Source organism: Amphiura filiformis, chromosome 3 (assembly GCF_039555335.1).
Source record: "Amphiura filiformis chromosome 3, Afil_fr2py, whole genome shotgun sequence".
Lineage (NCBI taxonomy): Eukaryota > Metazoa > Echinodermata > Ophiuroidea > Amphilepidida > Amphiuridae > Amphiura > Amphiura filiformis.
The window spans coordinates 79707624-79727543 of NC_092630.1; the positions used below are offsets into that span (position 1 = coordinate 79707624).

At 33.4% G+C, this 19920-nt stretch overlaps 1 protein-coding gene across 1 annotated transcript; it reads right to left on the reverse strand.

The window, feature by feature from the left end:
* Positions 1-1835: 1835 nt before the first annotated feature.
* On the reverse strand, positions 1836-13817 carry LOC140149222 (uncharacterized). Its single transcript, XM_072171444.1, has 5 exons — positions 13325-13817; positions 8043-9361; positions 5802-5896; positions 4974-5170; positions 1836-3969 (listed from the first exon to the last, which is right to left on the reverse strand). Exons 2-5 carry the CDS (start codon positions 9336-9338, stop codon positions 3116-3118), a joined length of 2442 nt encoding a protein of 813 aa, XP_072027545.1. The 5' UTR covers positions 9339-9361; positions 13325-13817; the 3' UTR covers positions 1836-3115.
* Positions 13818-19920: the final 6103 nt, after the last annotated feature.

Genomic DNA, 19920 nt, shown 5'->3' on the forward strand with positions numbered 1-19920 from the left:
TGCCATGATGGATTTCGAAGTAGCAAATTTGAATCACTCACACTAACCTTATCCCATGGGTCGTAAACACATCCGACAAAATCCCACATGGTGTTACCCTCAACTTGAGACAAGACACTTGTAGTCAAGAAAAACAAATTGATAAAATGCAGCAGAGAATGAAAAACATATAACTTTGTTGCAACCGGGGAAAAACCCAGACTATTACGTAGAGTCAGTGTACTAGCCATAATCTTCCCAAAATCCACAACCTGGGCACCTTACATGGAGGGTGGGATTGGAGGGGGATGGACAATACATATGGCTACTTCACCCACACTAAGGGAAGGTATGGTTTTAAACCATAACCTTCCCATAGTTTGTTAAAACATATTGAGGGTGATTTGATAAGTATTTTGAATACTACTGTTTTCCTACAAATTTGTTAATAAAATACAAATTCCTGCAACATTTTACCATTTTGAATTATGATTTAAAAATTAAGAAGTACCTTATTAAAAGCATACATATATAATATTTTTTTTGTGGGGGGGGGTGAGTTTAGTGTGCAATATGTTTTTTACTTAGTGCTTTATTTTTGTGTTAAAGATAAAAATATTTTCAGTTAAAATTGCAATTTTATTTAAGGATACCCAAAGTTATTTAAAAAAATGCACATCTGCAATATATATCTATATTAGTATAGCTGACTATAACAAGTCAATATAGGACTGATGGACTATTACATTATAGAAACAGGGAAATTACATTTTTTTCAAATATTTAAAAAGTATAGTTTCCTAGTATTGTAACAATTTTGATAAAAGGTATTTATAATAAATACCTCCTAGCTACCAAGCAATTGAGATGAATGCTTGTAAACAATTCTGTAAAAATAAGTATGTATAAAAGGTATCACAGTCATTGTATAAATATCATCAATATTTACTATTTTCATAGTTTGCTAACACTATAGCTAAAGTCAGCTTTACAATGCAAAAAATGAGCTGCAAAATGACACTTAAGCTCTGCTTTTTATCAATGTTGCATTGTTAATGTACTGCATAACTATACCTGCACTTTCAAGACTTGTATTTTATAAATTCAAAAAGCTGGAACTATGAAATTGATGTAGCCAAAGAGGAGGGCAAAGGACAGAGGGAGATATCACTGGTCCCCTGGAGCTACCACACTCCATATCGCTTGTTACAGGGTGTATTAACATTATTATTACCCATCCTTGGTTCCAAGTCCACAAACACATGTTTCTGATTTACCTGTGTGATATTGCAATGGATTGTGATGCTATAGGTATAATAATTTCATTTGGATGCACCATTACAAAGCAAACAGTGGATGGATGCACAGTAACAATACTGTGTGAGGCCTTTGGTTCCCAAATGAGAACAATAGTCTGCATATTGTTAACCAGCATTGTTGTGGTAAATTATGGTTTGTTGATGGTACAACTCATTGTTGCTAATGTCAAACTTGTCAAAGTAATTGTGATTGTATCACATAAGTAAATGAGACACATGTGGTTGTGGACTTAACATGGTTTGGAAACAAGCTCTTCATTTGGTGTTTATAAAAATCCTGCCTCTTCCAAACATACATTGGACCCACACAAAATGACCAGACTCTATACTTTATATATAAAAGTCTGGCTATTTCAAGTAGATCCAAAGGTGCATTTAGAAAAGGGAGGCTTTTCAGAAATGAATGGGTAATCATTTTGATACAGTGACAACAGCGTCTATACCTCAAAAGAACTGGTACTCATTACGTTTATTTTAAATAGATAAAAGAACAGCAAACAAATGATGATAGTCAGATGCACTTTCTTTCATTGTTGTTCTTATATCTCCATTTCATTTATTTATGTACACTTTTTACACATTTCTGAAGTTTTGATATAATACATGTTTATACATAAAATATGATACTTAAAAGTAGCGCAAATATGTTAACCCAAATCACGCTACAGATAAAAAGTTTGATACTGCTACTCTAATATTACTAATCTAATTTTTCACCAATGTTCAAGAGTATCAAAAATATTTTTGTTTCTTCATCAGTGTCACAAAATGAAAAATATTCTTGTTTCTTCACTACTGTGTACATTAGCATATTCCCAAAGACGCCTATATGATTATGTACTTCATTTAAAGATAATTGTATTCATATTTTGATAAAATAAACCTTGTCATGATACAAGTGTAAAAACTTTTATTATTGTGGTTGATACTTTAGAAATAGATATAAATCCATTATCTTCACTTTGTGGAGTGAGTGACATAAGGCAAAAAAATTATTTGCTTGTCCTTTTTAAACAAATACCAACCCTAATTTTGGAAATTCTGGAAAACCAGGTGTTTTTCTTCATGAATTTTTAACATCCTGAAAAGGTTTTGAAACAGGTTTTTAAAACTTTTTTTAAACATGAATGAAGTGATAAGGTAGATAAATATCCCAAATCACACCTATTTGGGCTTTTTATTTTAGACCTATTATGTAACATGTTCTAGTTATGAAATTAAAAAAGTTAAGAAAAAGAAAAAAATCTGACTGCCCAACCCTGTCATCCACAGAGAGTGAAAGGACAAGCAAAAATTTTGTTGTTGGCCTAAGTGCATTTCCCAAAGGTGATATATATTCTATGTTTTGGTACGTCAAAGTATTGACAACCCGACTGAACTGACCTGAAAACATACAGAAGGAAATTTAATCACCCAATTTGTATGCATTTGTAATGTTAGTTTCCACACTTTAATACATGAAAGATCTGAACATACAAGTTAATATATTGGCAACATCATTTTACAGTTCAAAATTCTACATCTTCTTTGTCATGTACATAATGTAAATTTCCTAATTGCTCAGTTATGTGTGTGGTGCATCAAGCGTATACGAGATTGAACGCAACAGTGATAAACAATCACATAGATTACAACAATGACAACAAGACAGTTGGCCCGTTAGTCACCGAGCTCGTAGAATGCACTTGATGATCACAACCACATACTTGGAACTCAGAAGTCTGAACAATTACTAAATTTACTTCAGTACATAACAATAAGCACCATTTTAAAATTACTGTGAAGCACCTAGCCATTGGGCCAATATAAAGTCAAAATTACAACAAAGAGGTTTCCAGAAATACAGGTGACCCTGTTGGCTTATTAACACCACCCTTTGCATCAGCAGCACTCCCATACAAGGGTTGAGTGTGTAATATCACATCAGGTTTGTTCAGTGGATACATACTTGGGTCCGCCCAATATAGATGACGTCTACCGCTTCTTGAAAACAAGTTTCCTTCATACTTCTTGTTATTGTCTTTACCAGGATGAGAGGCAACAGGGCCATCAATTTCTACCCGACATTGATTCTTTACTGCCTCATCTGTTGAGTCTTTGTTCACACAGTAACAGTCACAAAGTGGAAGTGGTGCTTCTGGATGACAGCACCTGTAGTACAAAAGAAGGACTGTAATGCCTAAAAAGAATCCTCCCCAAACCAAAACTAAAGCTGGTAAACCATACATTGTATCTTTACCAATTGTTTTATACCACAATGCAAACATCACTGTGTTTTCCACAAATACCAAAGAGTAGTACCCCAGGGCACGATAACGAGTCCGGTTTGGCTTCATATTGAAGAAACTGAATATATACACAACACCAATGACAGCATCAAACATGACTTCTTCACAACGTGTTGAACAGAATTGAGTTTTTTGACAGATGAGCCATAATGTCATAAGGAGCCAATGTGATCCAGCAGCAACAAATACCCACCATTGGAAGTATGCAGCAAACAGAGCTAATGAGATCACACGCGATGTGATGAGGAAGGTATGAGCTGCCATCCGCATCATAAGACTACACCAGCCTACATTTTTCTCTGATGGAACCGACTCTCGTAGCGCTTTGTGATATGCTTCTAATGACCAGGATAAGGAAACCAGTGAAGCTAATGCTGATGCAGCTGTAAATTAGAACAAAGGGTAAAATTTAAACTTTGACATGGACAAGAAGCTACAGCTGCACGAAAGTAGTGTGTATCTATACACTGCTTTGTTATTAACAGTTTGAAATCATTTTAATGCATCTCCCTCTCACACTATACATTTCTGATGATTTTCCAGCACAGGCACTAAACACTATTTTTTTTTATCGAACTCAGATTTTGCAGAAAATACTAAGGGTATATCACAATGTACTTTGCAATACAGTACATTTCACAATGGTGACATGTGCAGGATAGCAAGATGTTGGAACTTGTTCACAACATTTTTCACTATCTTGGAGGGAACCCCAAGAAACGCCCACTTGGATCCCCTTTTACACACACTTTTGTTTGTACGGACATACTTTTGTTCAAATACCTCAAAGAAACTGCATTTTACACTTGTCACCAAAAGATCCCATTTCTGACCTGAACTCATATTTAAACAGTTGCTAGAATACAACATCTTTAAAAACTCAGAGGGGAAGGTAACCATTTGTGCAGATCTTTGATACTTACACACTAAAAAGGTGTACTAAAACAGGGTAAAGAAACAGTTGAATTTATGAGCAAAATTTCTTGCTCGCTATGCTCACATCACACGGTAAGACTATTTAAAGTTATCACATTTTGTTCCCCAAAATATGGCATGTGTAAAGAGGGGGGGGGGGGCAAAGATTTGTGGGGACAGCAAAGGTGGGACAAAGATTTGTTGGCAAGACATTGGGAGATATTTGGCTAATCATTTATTCCCTTTTTTTCCAAATATTGATATTAAGCTTTCATCCTTTAATTTCACAATAAAGTGCTATATTTTGGAATAGGGAGTATAATAACATATTTCTAAAGGGCACAGTTAGTGTAATTGGATTCATGTTTGAATTGATCAAAAGTGAGTCTTTAATGAGATATAGATATAAAAACTTTCATGTTGTTGAAAATATAAACAAAGTTGTATCTTGTATCTCTCATGTAATTCTCACCTGTAAGCCAATATATGTCAGTGAGCTGTGTCATAATATAGAGTTGTAATACAAGTTGTGGTGCTGATTCCATGAATGCTTCTAGTAATCGTAGCATAGTAGTATCCCTGTATTCACAAACCATCTGGTTGTAATCTCGCACTGATCTCGTCGCACCACTACGACTTCTCCAACCAAACTTTAATGTCCGCCAATATCTAGCAAATTACAAGAAAATTTCATTATGCCTTACATATGAAACATGACTTCAAATTATATGTAAGTTTTGAACATAATTAAGGTATCAAATGTTTCCTTCCAAGTTCTAATTCACTTTCATGTTTTTTTGTGGTTTTTTTAAACTTTTTTTACCAGCAAACTGTAAGGGCAGTTTTGATCTTCCAAAAACTATTAACTATGCATGTACATAATTATCAAATTGTCCCCAACCAGACACTCCTTTGGGGAAACAATTCTCACATCATCAGTTTCTTTGGCAAGTTGATGTGTAGTGTCTGAAATGCTGTGTTCACACTTAGCCATTGTTCCTGCAACAATACGCACACTTACATGAAAACTTCTTTTGCGAACTAATTAATAAATATGTCATTCATAGCACAGCTGAAAATACATACTGACTATATTTTCTAATTAAGACCTAAATGGTGCAGCTTTTATAAAGTTAAAAAGTAAATAATACAATTGTATGTATTATTACATTTCTGTTATTATTACTTCTATATCTGTATATTGCCTATTCAAATGACTATATATACACTGCATGTGCAATATACATGTACAGTGTTTGACATTGAAACCATTTTACGCTTGAATTCACTTATTTCTTACCTATTAATAGCACCCAATTGTAGTATGTGTGTAACAAGCCAGGTCAGTATGGTACACAGTGTTACTTTCATTTGATTCCGACCATTTTCACGCCCCTGAAAAACACATATTAAAGTATAACAGTGAGTACATGTATACAGTTAACATAGGCCCAGTACAAGTTTTAACCAAGCTAAATAAAGATTTCATTCGATTTTCTACTCTAGATTGGAGTCAAGGGGCATATATTTTCTGCTAAGCACAAAAAGAGATAAATTCATTTGCCATTTTAAAATAAAATAGCTAAAAGTATCTTTCACCCAAAATGCCAAAAGAACACCCCATTTTCCATCCTGATGCACAAAAGAAAGTGAAAAATTGGTAATTCCCATAGCTTTTGTGTGTATTTTGTATATAAATCCAAGATCTGACACCCATACTTTGGGTCTGGTAAATCCCATAAATTATGTCATTGTGGTTTAAGAAAATCACATGATGTAGTTTTGTGAAATCACCTGTGGAAATCCCTCATGTTAATTGTTGTTGACTAATTTTTGGTATTATTGTTCTTGTAGGTTTTTTTTTTCTTTTTCATTTGACATGGTTATCTTTGGCATGGATCATCTTGGGAATGGCCATTGATCCATTTACTATTCCATTCTTTGATGTCTGTCACACAGTGTCGACAGCCAGTGTTATAAATATAAACTTAATACTCCGTTGGTGAGCGACGGGCGATTGGTATTTCACCGAACGCAAGAAAAGGAGGCCTACCGTATCTGATTGGCTAGAAATCGATCGCTGATCGCTCAGAGGTGTAGTACAAACTCAAAATGGAGACATGTATTCAATTCAATTGAAATCGATATTCCATTATTGACGCAGATAAAGAAAGTCGATAATGTACATTGAATTATAGATACAGCAGCTGGATCTTACACAGGTTCCTTTGTATAATTCATTTCTCAAATAGTTGAATATGTCACAATTTTTACTTTGGATTTCAAAATCTTTACTGCAGTAAAATATATCCACAGCAAACAGCAAGGCCCCGCTAATTAGTGTATTGCTTTTTGAGTTAGTGTACTGGAAACAAAACCTGCGTTTTTCCTGACAACAAATCGAATTTTCTATAATGGCAACACCATAATGTGGTACTGATCATCATGCACAAATCATAGAATAGAAACTATGCGGCAGGCTCTGTGTGATATCTCATATCATGTAAATGGTATGCTTAGCCTGAGTCGCTCGGCCTATCTCGAACAAAATCGCCATGCGTAGCTTTTGAAAAATGAGAGGATTTTCGTTGTACTATCACGGCAATTTTTGACACAAAGATATAGGGATGATGACGATGTGTGTCAACTGGCGAGGCAATAAAGACAACAAATTCTAGAATGTATCTTATGAAATGGACTATATTTATGAGGCATTCATTCAGTATAAATCTAACAGGTGTTTTGAACTAATTGTATAAAACTGAACAAAATTTGTAATAGGATAGTAATAATTTAAAGCCCTTGACCATCCTTGTAATTATGAAAAACTTATACCATTGATCTTCTTCAAAATAGGAAGTAGGTATGGGATCAAGGTCCCTTCTTAAGATCAATATACATATAATATAGCCTGCTAATTTAACCAAGCAAGGACAAAGCAGGTGAATTTGTGAGTTTTGATCTTTGTAAATATCTACCACACCTGCTTAAAATTAAATAATCTGCTGTATCATTGATCAGCAAGAAAATTCATGGAAGAAGTTCTCAAAGCAAACCCATTTTTGTATAGGGTCACTTATTAACAACAGTTTTAAACAGGTCTCCTGCCATCTAATATGGAGTATACTCACAACCCTGAAACATATTTGTGTACATCCATATTAAAATGATACAACATTTCTACTACACGTTCCTTTTTTACATAATAGCTAGGAATAAAGCCTCATCTCAAGTGGATGTCACTTCAAATCATCCCCAAAGTCAGATGGTTTAGGAACACAGAGGAAATTCCACAACTATGTGACTTGGGGATGATTTGAAGTGACCTCCACTTGAGATGAGTCTGCTATTTATTCCTCCCAGCTATTATGTTAAAAGAGACACATGTAGCAGCTGACAAGAGCATCATTTTGATATTGATGTACACATATAGCAGCTGACAAGTGCATCATTTTGATATGGATGTACACATGTAGCAGCTGACAAGTGCATCATTTTGATATGAATGTACACATTTAGCTTTTAAATCATATTTGCTTACCTTATTCTTCTGTATTGCATCCAATGTATCAGCAAAATGCCACCTGAGACTGAAATACTGCAAAGTCAAAGATGGGATGATAATAAACGCCATCGTCAAACCACTCCATAGAATGTTATTGGTCTGATAATACTGCACGGCAACTAAGACATCTAATGCTATATCTGCTACATACATCACCATACTACCAATGAGGAATAGAGCATCCAGGATGGTGAAAGATCCAGGTAGTTGTTGATGCTGATGCTGATCTCCATCTGTATTGCTTGTAGCAGGTGGAGGAGTTGGTGGTTGTGGTGGAGTTTGTAGCACCATCTGGAATTGTTTGTTAGGAGTACTTGTTATATAGGGGATGAAGAGTGATGTTGATTCAAATCCTGGAGTACTTGCAGTGTATGGGAGGAAATGTGTTACTGTCCTGCCATCTTCTTGTTGATGGACAACACTACCACCAACCATAGGGTGCGGTTTATTAGGCTGATTGTTGATACTCATGTAATGACCTCTTCTATTGGTAGGATCACTCATGTATTGTACTGGTCTGGTTGGATGGTGATTTATGCTGGCATAAAGTCTGTGCTCATTGGCATTATTACCAATTACCTGCTCAGTATTTGATTGGGTATTGTTGTTTTTCTGATCACTGTTTAAATTATAATGCTCTCGCATTCCACTACCCATATGAACATGATTATTTGCGCTGGTTTGACGGTCATGAGAATTATCCATATGTATACTATTGTCCATGTGAGGTCCATGTGATTTGTTATGTAAGGTCACATGACTCCCATGTGCATGGCCTCTAACACTGACATGATCACCATCTGAACTGGAAACATCTCTTTCAACTATACAAACATCACCACTTGCATGACCATCATGTAACTCCTCTCTTCTGCTAAGAGGAGCAGAACATGTTAGAGTTTCTGCTGATGGTGAAGCAACTTTACTATGTGAGTAATATTTGGAATCAAGATGACCTCTTGTTGATCCATGAGAATATCTTGAGTCATGTGATGACATGTCAGAGGAATGAGATGGTTCTGGGGAATGGGACGGAGTGTAGTATTCTTCATTGTGTGTTGAGCAGCCTTCTGGGTAGGTGTGATACCTCACAGAAGCTGCTATTTCTGGAGTCTTCATGCCATTATGATCTCGTTGGATTTCAGCAGGAGAGCTAATGACTCTGTATCGCTTTGCTTTTGAAGGTGTGTTGGGGTCATAGTTCACAGGGTTACCATCCCTAGGGTCAGGGTTCACCACATATCTTCCTTGTTTTGAAGATGCACCTCCCATTGTATAAGTACTTCACAAACAACCTGTCAAAATGAAATGTTGAAATCAATTAGTATGAAGGCAATGTGCATGGGTGGCTATCTTCAGTAGATAGCACACAACCTGTACATTTTTAGCTTGGTTTTGTCAAAATCAAGTTTTAATAGCATGCACAACCATTATGGCAAATAGCATATGCTTTTCTTCTTTCCGGTCTTTTAGAGTAAATTGTCTTCAGAGAAAGTAAAGATTATAATCATAAAATAGTCAACACTGTTCAAAGTCTTCAGTAGATTGTTGAACTAGTTTTAATACATATCTATTTGCAGTATATAACAATTAACCATTGAGTTATATCATATATATTCAATATAGAAATTTAATTATTATCTTCATGTATAGCAAAACTTAGTTACTGTAGATAATGTAAAGCATGAAAATATGTTTGTGCACATGAAAATTTGGGAATGTTTGAGTGATATGGATTCACAAACTTTTTTGCTCGCAAATATTTATTTTTCCTCCTTTAAGAAAATGTATCCATTTCACAAAAATTACATATTGCAAAAATTATGGTTCTTTTCAAATCACAGAAAGTCTGTGCCACAAAAATATTGTGTTTTGCAGTATAGTGCCAAATTATCAATATAAACAATGACACCCAATATGTAATGTGCTTATCTTCAGTAGATAGCACATACACAACTTCAGGAGACAAATGAAATATCTTCTGTAAGTTCTGCTGATCAATGGTAAATAGATATTCAGCATAAACCATATACCTTCAGTGAATAGAACTATTAGTTGTCATGTTTGATTCCATCAATTATTGCTAATTTATTTAAGAGCTATCTTCAGTAGATGGCACAATAACAGCACAAGAATATCACAATATATTCAGTAGAAATTATCAGATTATCTTCTGAAAATAGCATAAAATGTTTTTAGTATTCAGTATATAATATACAAACACAAATTAAATTTTATGAATAGCAATCTATCTTAATAGTATTCAAATATATCTTCTGTAGCAAACTTCTTTATAAAATAATTCTCTCTTTCAGTAGATTGCATATTATACATGAAGTAAAACCTCATTGAATGCAAGTTATGCTGTTTCCTTCCTTCACTGATGTATTGTAACTTCTTGTTTTTCCACTATGTTTGATTTACTGCATATTTACTAATTTGCTTCAAAATTATGCACTTTAATAAATCTCAAATTATTAAACTTTGATTTCACATTTTGAACACATTTATTTACACATTCCTCAAACAAAAAAAATTAACTTACATATTCCATCCACCATCAACAGTGAGAATTTACTTCTTTATTTAATATTTTTCCCTTTGGTAGTTTATACAATACATATTGCACAAAGTTCTCTATTTGGGACACAGTGTAGACTGAAAGCATGCATTATATATGCAACAGCTGGAAATATTTAAATATATTTTATATCCATTGTTTTCATCAATGGGGACATACTGTAAACTGAAAACATGGACATGCTTCACTGAATTTAACTGTTGGAATTTAAAAATCTTTTGATAATTTCATCTCGCTACCATAGCATTGACACATCTCAGCTTTCTTGCAGCTGTCCCGTCTACTTAGCAAACACACAATGTCAACAGATCATTTAATACTTTAATGGCTATGGTGCGCAAGCTGGTGACTACAATATATAGTTTAGGGTACTTAGTCTGGGATTTCAAACCCGGGTTTTAAACCTGCAAAAGTTGAGGGAATTGCAATAATAATCAATTTCATAATCTAACCTGCATTCAAATTAGTTTGATCTACTAGTATAAATTATAATATAAATTATACTCCATTCATGATTTCCACTAAATATTAAGGAAGTTTTAATATTTCCAATATCTACTTAATTATGTTGAGGGTAATATATTGACATTGATTGTCATAAGTGCAAAATTTATTTTACCGATCTTCCTTGTTCTTTATATTTTTACTAATACAAAGCAAGGATTTAACTCCAGTGGGGCCCAGGGGTCACTTGCATTTCATAAAATTAAAAAACAAGTGAAAACTGTAAATTTATGCTCAGAAAAGTTTTTCCAGCATCTCGTTTCAGGTACATGTACCAAACAGTCAAAATTCAAATACATCACTGTTTAGCATTAGATGATTAGGCGTACATAAATGTACAATTTCGGTCCAATTTTAAATTTGTTATTTTTTTACCAAAATGATGAAATAATATATTAGTATGACTGTGAGGAAGGGTTTCTATCCATTTTAGGTCAAAATAATGAGGTTAAAATGAAAGAAATGCCAATGGCTATCTTGGAGCCCTGTGTGCGATTTAAATTACAACATTAATTCAAATTGCTCTGTGGTCCTAAAAATTAAATACAACACATTTGGCTGATTTAGGTATGAGTTGGGACATGTATAAACGTTACAAAATGCCAAAGACCAAGTTTTGTAAAAAATATTTCATTTTTAATTATTTAAAGGGTATAAGGACTTAAGGAGCAAAACTAGAGATAATTTCAACAGGGTGTTACAATTGCTAAAAGTGGTAATTACTTGGTTACATGATGAAAACACACACATTACTTGTTGGGATGTGATTTTACACAACAGGAAAACACTTGCTTAGGGTTCAATTTGAAAGCCTGTGTAATGCTAATGATACACAAGTTGAAATACAAATGACGGGCTTGACACAGACAAATCCCTTGCACAAACAAAGCTTCAAACCCTCTAAGCTTTCTTTATACTTTCATCATTTTCAAATCTCCCTCCCATATAAATGTCACACCAAATGACACCCTACATAAATCACACCCGACCACACTAACATGCATCAAGAAGCAAACACCTGGCCCATAATACCTTGCATCCTTTGTCTACAACTTTAAAACCCCTCGAGCTACGAAAACATGCTAAAACAGTTTTGTTTTGTTTTCAATTTGCACTTAAATTAGGCATGCACTTCATGTTGATACAGATAGATCAATTTTGTTACTGATCTCAAAGTTTGATATTATAAGAGACAAGTGTATGAATTTTAATAGTACCAGCCAATTCTCCATAGAATTAGAGGATTTAGAGCAATGCATGATGAAATGCAATGTGCAAGGTGCACCTGTTCCTAAATAAACTTAGTATCTTTCAAAACCACAAATACACTTATTTGAAGACATCCAAGTGGAAGCAATAATTGTTCTCATTTCATTGTTATATTTGTTCAGATTATTGTTCTTTTCTTACTACTATTGTAAATGTACAGTGCAACCTGTTCTTAATATAATTGGTTTGATCAAAAATACAGATGGAAGTTTTTGAATACAACTTTTAAATTTCAAACTTTTTTCTGCATCACGAGACACACACCTGTTCCCCGGGTCTGCATCTTTTGTCCAACCCATATCCCCAGCAGGTGAATTGGTCATATCTTCTATAGCCCCTGTGGCCATAAGGTGTGTTTTGATTCCATTCTAGATTACCCAATGAAATTCAGAAATATGAAAATCAATTGATATTCGCAATTTTTGAGCATGTTTTGAAAATTGAATCTATTCCTATTTATTTTTTATGATCCAGATAACTAATAAATACCCCTGATCAAATTCTAGCATCTTATGGCACAAATACTGTTTCTTTGTATGTAAACATTGTTATCAAGATGTGGTTCCCTATGTACAATACTAAATTAACCATACAGCTCTATGATTCTTTTACCCATGATTTAACTTACCTCACCATAGATAAACCAAAATTGACATGTTGTATTACTACCAAATACATGTATGGTGATTCTTGATGATATTATATGCTGTCATAAACTTTTTCAAATAGTAATGTTCATATTTCTCCCAAAATATGGATCAAAACATATACCCACCTGTTTCCTTCCAGGTATAACAGTCACTGATGCCCATTGTCCCATTTACTGTCAAGCCCTATATGTACACACAACACTCACATACACAATGCTAAAATACAGAAGTATATAGAAAATAATTTTACTTACAATGACAATAAGATCCTCTATCCTTGTCTGTAGTTACCATTCATCTGCTGGGTCCTTGTTTATTACAGTCCAGTAAGTTCCCAAAGATATATCCTCATAAAATTTAATAACACTGCCACATCACAGTATAGCAGGTCTGTCTTCTTCGCTCACAGAAACTTTTATGACTTACTGACGCGCTATCATGAATTCCTATGCATTCACTAATTTTGTTTGTGTACTCCACAAAATCTCTGTAATTGCACTTGAAGGAACCGTTGGATACATGGAATCATTTCAGTATAGTTTAACAAGCTATAAAAGACAGCTGGGACCAGTGAAAGTTTGACACAAAGGCCCTCCCTCAATTTGGGAAATACGGGCTGGCTAGCTGGCTTTGTGCTCACGGCATTGTGGTTTGTAAGCTGTACAATGACTTATCCAGAAGTTTTCAGTCCATTGATTTTTGGTAAAAATGTTCACAAAAGGTGTAAGTGTGGCCGGAGCGTGTCCGTGGTCTCAAATTACTTTGACAGAAGGCTATTTCCCTAAAATGCCCACATAAATAATGTGTATGAACACATTTACATAACTATTAACAAAATTATCATTATCAATTAAATTATTAACAAAAATGCTTCATATCATAACTTATTGACCAAAATATATTAAGTCATGCTTTCCTGAACATAGACACCACAAATTATTTAATTGGCAGAGGACAATTTTCCCAAATGCCTGCATAAATAGTTTGTATAATGAAGATCTTTGTATATTAATTCATGTTTTTAATACTTCATTATCATAACTTAATATAAGTTATTATAAGACCAAATATTTTGTCATGGTTTTCTGAACATAGATACACTAAATACCTGCATAAATGAAGATGTTTTCATATTAATTCACTTAACTGCTTCATTATCATATTAAGAACAGACATCATTAATTGGTCTCAAATTACTAAAATGCCTGCATAAATAATTTGTATGAATATGTTTGCATATTACTTTATTTAACTGACTGCATTAGTTAATACCATAAGACCAAAATATATTTTGTCATGCTTTTCTGAACATAAACTGACCATTAATAATAAACTCAAGAATGACCAATTAGATAGAATAACAACGGGTTCATTTATTTTTAATTAAAAAGTACGCAGACACCCTTCTGTCATATGCCACCTCAAGATATATCAAGCAATATTTTCCTTACAAAATTTTATTTCCTGCTGTGAGAAATACTAATATTTATTTTCAATTATACAAAGAATAATAATTTAAAATCAAAACTGTGGCTTTGCCATTGACCTATATAATAATTTCAAAACAAATATTTTAATATTTGTTTTGAAATTATTATATAGGTCAATGGCAAAGCCACAGTTTTGTTTTTTAAAAAGCAAATGTCAGATAGTACACAAAAATTAACTAATTAAAATGTGAATGGGGAAAATTATGAAAATAAATTGAGTTATCATGGCTTGAAAGAAAAAAGTTTTAGCAGTCAATTACATTTATGTCAGATACTTTTGCAATTTTTAATGAGTAAAGGTTTTCCTACCACAATGCGATTCCATTTGTGAACTAGTTTTGGGTAGGTTATTCCATCACCTGGCGCTGGAAGAGATTATAGAGCACACCTGTCTGTAATAAGATATTAACAACCACAATGCAAATGCAATGAATGAATTCAAGTAGCATGGTCAATAATATAAGAAGCTTTTACAGATTAGTAACTGTGCTTAAAAGCCCATAATCTAAGGTAAATAAGGCCTGACTTGGAGCATCTTATTAAAGTTTTATTCTTCTTTGTTTTAAAGCTTCACATTGAATACAAATTATTCAAAGTTGGTCATCTTACAGAGTTATTTTCAAATAGGGACAAAACAAACTTCAGTTTTCCATGAATGTTATTGGCATACACATATGAAGTATTTTCTTGTGATATTTCAATGTCAGTTTTGGGTAACAAATGAATATTAAAGTGTAACAAAGGACATAACCTAATATGGTAATTAATAGATGGTAGGAAAGATGCATCTGCAAACTTCCAGTCTTCTCATTTTCCCCCCTGGGGGTACTCAAGTCGGGACTCAAGTATGATGGTGTACACATGCATCAAAACAAAATTTCCCCATAGACGTTTTCTTACAGTCTATGATTTCACCCTTCCAGTATAATTGTGCCCTGTTAAAGTTAAAGTGTCCTCAAAATATATAGTACCAAAACAACTTGTTGGTCAATGCACTCTTTTTGGACAGTTAGGAGTGTATGTATTTTGAAAAATTACCCTGAAGTTATGGCATAATCAGAAAAAAAGCTACCCTTTTCTTGAAAATCACTGTTTTGTTTGTTTTTAATCCTAAAGGCATCACACAAGTTACAATAAAATTTGCCTCCTCGCAAAAGGCACCCCTTTTCACTTGTTTTTTTCGGGTCACACAATGGGTACAGGCTCCGGTACAGTCTCAAATGGTCCATCTGGAATGAGCTTCTACAGTTTCTTTTGTCTTTCCTCTGGTCAAACACTCTCTCCCTCTAGCTGTAATCTATAATCTTACATTTCATTTTGATATTAATCCATAGTTTCTAGAATCTGTAATTAATCTCTGTAATTATTGATAATGAACATAGCAAACCCACAGATGGAGAGACAGTTAGCAGTAGATCACTGGTCTGTGACTACCACTACACTACTATCGGATTGCAAAACTTTATTGTTAATGTATCAAGTTTACAAGTCTTCACTTTCTCTTTGTTAAACCATTTTGATTCCATTATCCACAAAGGTTGAGTTGATGACACATGCAGGTGTTGCTAATCTTGTACATACAAATTATTTGAATCAGGATGGAAAGAAAAAAAAGCTATTCTTGATTAACCAAGGGTTATATTATAAAGGTGATGTGGTAAACTATTGTGCCAACTGCCGATGGTTTGTACTTCAAAATTCAAATCTGTATACACATAATTATCCTTAGTAAATTGAATTAAAAAACTGCAAAATGAGACAAAAATAAGACACTAATAGATGACTTTAAAGAAAATAACAACGGGAAGATCATTTAAAACAAACAAATGACTGACTTGTGCAGTGTCTAAATAAGGAAGGAGTTGGGCCATTTTGTGACTGGGATACACTATAAGCTCATGGAATGAATACAAAATTTATCAACTGTTGATGGATATGGAATTGAGCTTTTTTTAAACTGGGATATACTATAAACTAATGGCATGGACACACATCATTGATCAACTAGCTAGCTGCTGATGTTATGATTTAAATGCCCTCAGATGTGATGCAGAAAATGAGTCAGAGGTTGGTAAAAAACAGATAGTCATATATTGGCATAGATTTAATCTAATGGGCATAGATCCTATGTAGGATCTATGATGGGTAACAACAGTATTTAACATCAAAATATAAGGAACCTTTCTTCAATTTTGTGGAGGTTTCCCTATCTTGTAGAATAAGCAATAAAGCTAAAAGAGAAAAGTGACAATTGGTTTTCCTGCCAAGGGATCAATTTGATTGAATGCATCACATCCCGGCATCACATGCATAAAGGGCAGCAACTAAAATAATTGCTTGATGTTTACAAATAGATACTTTTTATGGGACACACTGTAAAGTAAAGGCATGGTAAGGCTCATTAATTTTCAACTGTTAGAATTTGAATTTGAATTCAATGATATAGATTATGCTGATTAGATGATATCATTAAGGATTATGCCTGTAGCAAGGATTTATTTAGGGGCATGGTGTCTAAACTGTGTCATTTGTTCTTCACAGAGAATTTAAAACTGGTCAACAAAAGTCATATTTCTCATCCATCCGTTGGTTTTCTTAATATGGTTTTTGCTCTCTTTTTGCTCTTTTTGAACTTTCCCACAAAAAACAAAAAAGAATTTGGGGCAAAATTGATGCACTTGAACTTAAATAAAAAGTGATCTGTTGGCATGCCATTTGTGAAGAAACCCTTTCTTGGATACGTGCCAGATAATATTTGCACAACCCCTGATAATAGTCATTTCCCAAACTCTTAATCACGCTAGGAACAAGAAAAATAAGGTCAAATACATATCCAATATTTCATTTCGTTTCAACATTTATTGACAATATTAGCATACAAAGCTTAGGCACCATATCTTTGGCTGACATAGAAAAACAAATCATATAAAATATCTCAAATTAAAGCCCATATTATGTCTAAAACAAAGGTGTGTACAGAATGTTGCAAATTTTATGCAAAATTAATGATAAAATGCTTTAAATTTTCTATGAATGTTTTAGATTTATAAATAACCCACATAAATAACTTTACAACCATGTAGCATCAATAAGGTATATTGCTGATAGCAATTGTTAGGCAAATGTGATGCATGCTGGGAATGAAAGGGGCTCAAAAAAGATCCAATTTGAGCCCTTTTCATTCCCACCATGCATCATTTTTGCCTATCAATCGCTATCAGCAATATACCCTATCATTTACTTTATGGATAGTAACACTATTACACCAGACTTGTTTTCGCACACATAGTTTGTCTGCAAGTACACCTCAGCCTTATAACAAATTTGAATTTAATTTATGTAATTATGTAGGTGAGGCTGAACCATATGAAATTCAAATTTGGGTGTCCAATATTGAGGAATATAGCACACAGTAAAATAGCCATTCTATAAATGTCCCAGTAGGCCAGTATAGCATAGCATTTTTAGTAAGACAAAATTTGATGTATCAAAACTATGATACACTACATTGTAAATAATATAAAATGCAAGATTTAAATTCAGTACAATTAGAATACTGATTAAAATTGGATGAGCTAAAGCTTTTGCAAGGAATGAAACATTAACCCTTTTAAATTAAGCTTTTGCTTGAAAATGTTTTAAGGAAGAAGGACATTCTTCGTATTCAGAATACAATTCGATATGTCTGATGTGCTCTAATGTCCCACAATAAATGAAGAGCTTTGTTGCAAAACCCCTTACATCCACTTTTGACTTTTTGAGAAAAACAGCTTTTTTTAATTGTGCAAGTATTACTTGATCGATTTGATTCAATTTGCGATTGGATAAAGTGTTGATGAATAGAAACTAAAAGAATAGGTTTGGGACAATTTTCAAGGCTTCCTATTTATTTTATTATTTATTTTATATCGCACCTTTTGTGGATGTAAGGGGTTTTGCAACAAAATAAATTTACCCTTTTCTAGAAACCACCTTTGCAATCAAATTTGAGCCCATTTGTTTGCACTACATTATGTAACTTGACTAATGCTTTGAAAATCAAAAAGAAAAATTGAAATATCTCATTTACTTTTTTAATTATGAATTTTTAATTAAATTCGGGAAAATGGCATTTTTTTGGGTATTTCCTAAGCTACACCTTTTGCTAATTAAAATGATTTTTTCAAACATAGTGACCCAAAAACAGTTCCTTTTGGTTTTAATAGGTAAAGAACATTCCAGGCTACCATTATACATCAAAAAATTTAAAACAAAACAATTCTATATTCATTTTAAGTTCAGATTTCCGGAAATTCCTAAGATTTCCCAAACGGAAATATCGATAACTCGGAAGGGAAGGTAGTATGAAGGTCAAACAACCACCAAAATGTGTATTTTTACCCACACTATAATATTATGCCAATAACTCAATTTGGCCAAAAGTGGATGTAAGGGGTTTTGAAACAAAGCTCTTCAAATACTGTCCAAACTTTCATACCCCACCCCTTAACATAAGTAACAATAATATGCTGATTGATATAAAATTAGCAAAACATTTAAAATTTCAAATAAAAAATTTAACAAAGTTCAGTTTAAGCATAATAATATGTCAGTTTCACATAAAATGTTTCTAACAATCCAGACAACTTGCTACTTTTCAAAGATGTCTGAGACATATAAATGTACAAGAGGCTTATATACTCTTCACGTACTGAGAAATGCAAACACATGCTGCCCTTGTGAGGAATAAAATGTAGATTTGCTGTTTATAATGCATCTAATAAAAGGAATAAATCAATTCAGTTTGGTGTGTGAGTGACAAGAAATGTTCTTCAGAATTCCAGATCCACAGTTCAATGACTCAAACACAGTGGAAATGTATTTTTTGCAACATGAATTCCACACAACATTCTCTAGCATATGTTTTTGAAGTATTTGTGTATATTCTCAGTCATCCAGGTATACAAAAATTGAATTGATAATTAAAATCTGGTCAACTGGACTTATTATTTTACCTGGCGACGTGATGAGAAACGTTGCCAGTTAAAATAGTAAGTCCAGTTGACCAGATTTTAATTATCAATTTGATATGTTTTTGAAGCTTATTTTTTGTAAATTGTTCAAATAAAAGTACAATTTAGGAAAGAAAGGTTTACTATATATATCTAAAGATAACTTTTAATAAATCTTAGAAACTGGTATAGTTTGATTTGATGACTTCTTCATTGGAATGTTTAGCCATATAGTTTTACAGCAAGTATGACATACAGGTGATAAGAGCACACTCTTCTAAAATAATAAAATATACAGTTTGAAAAGTAGCTTTTGTGCAAGCAAAATAGACTTTGTACAAAATTGTACAGGATTTGGTGCAAATACAC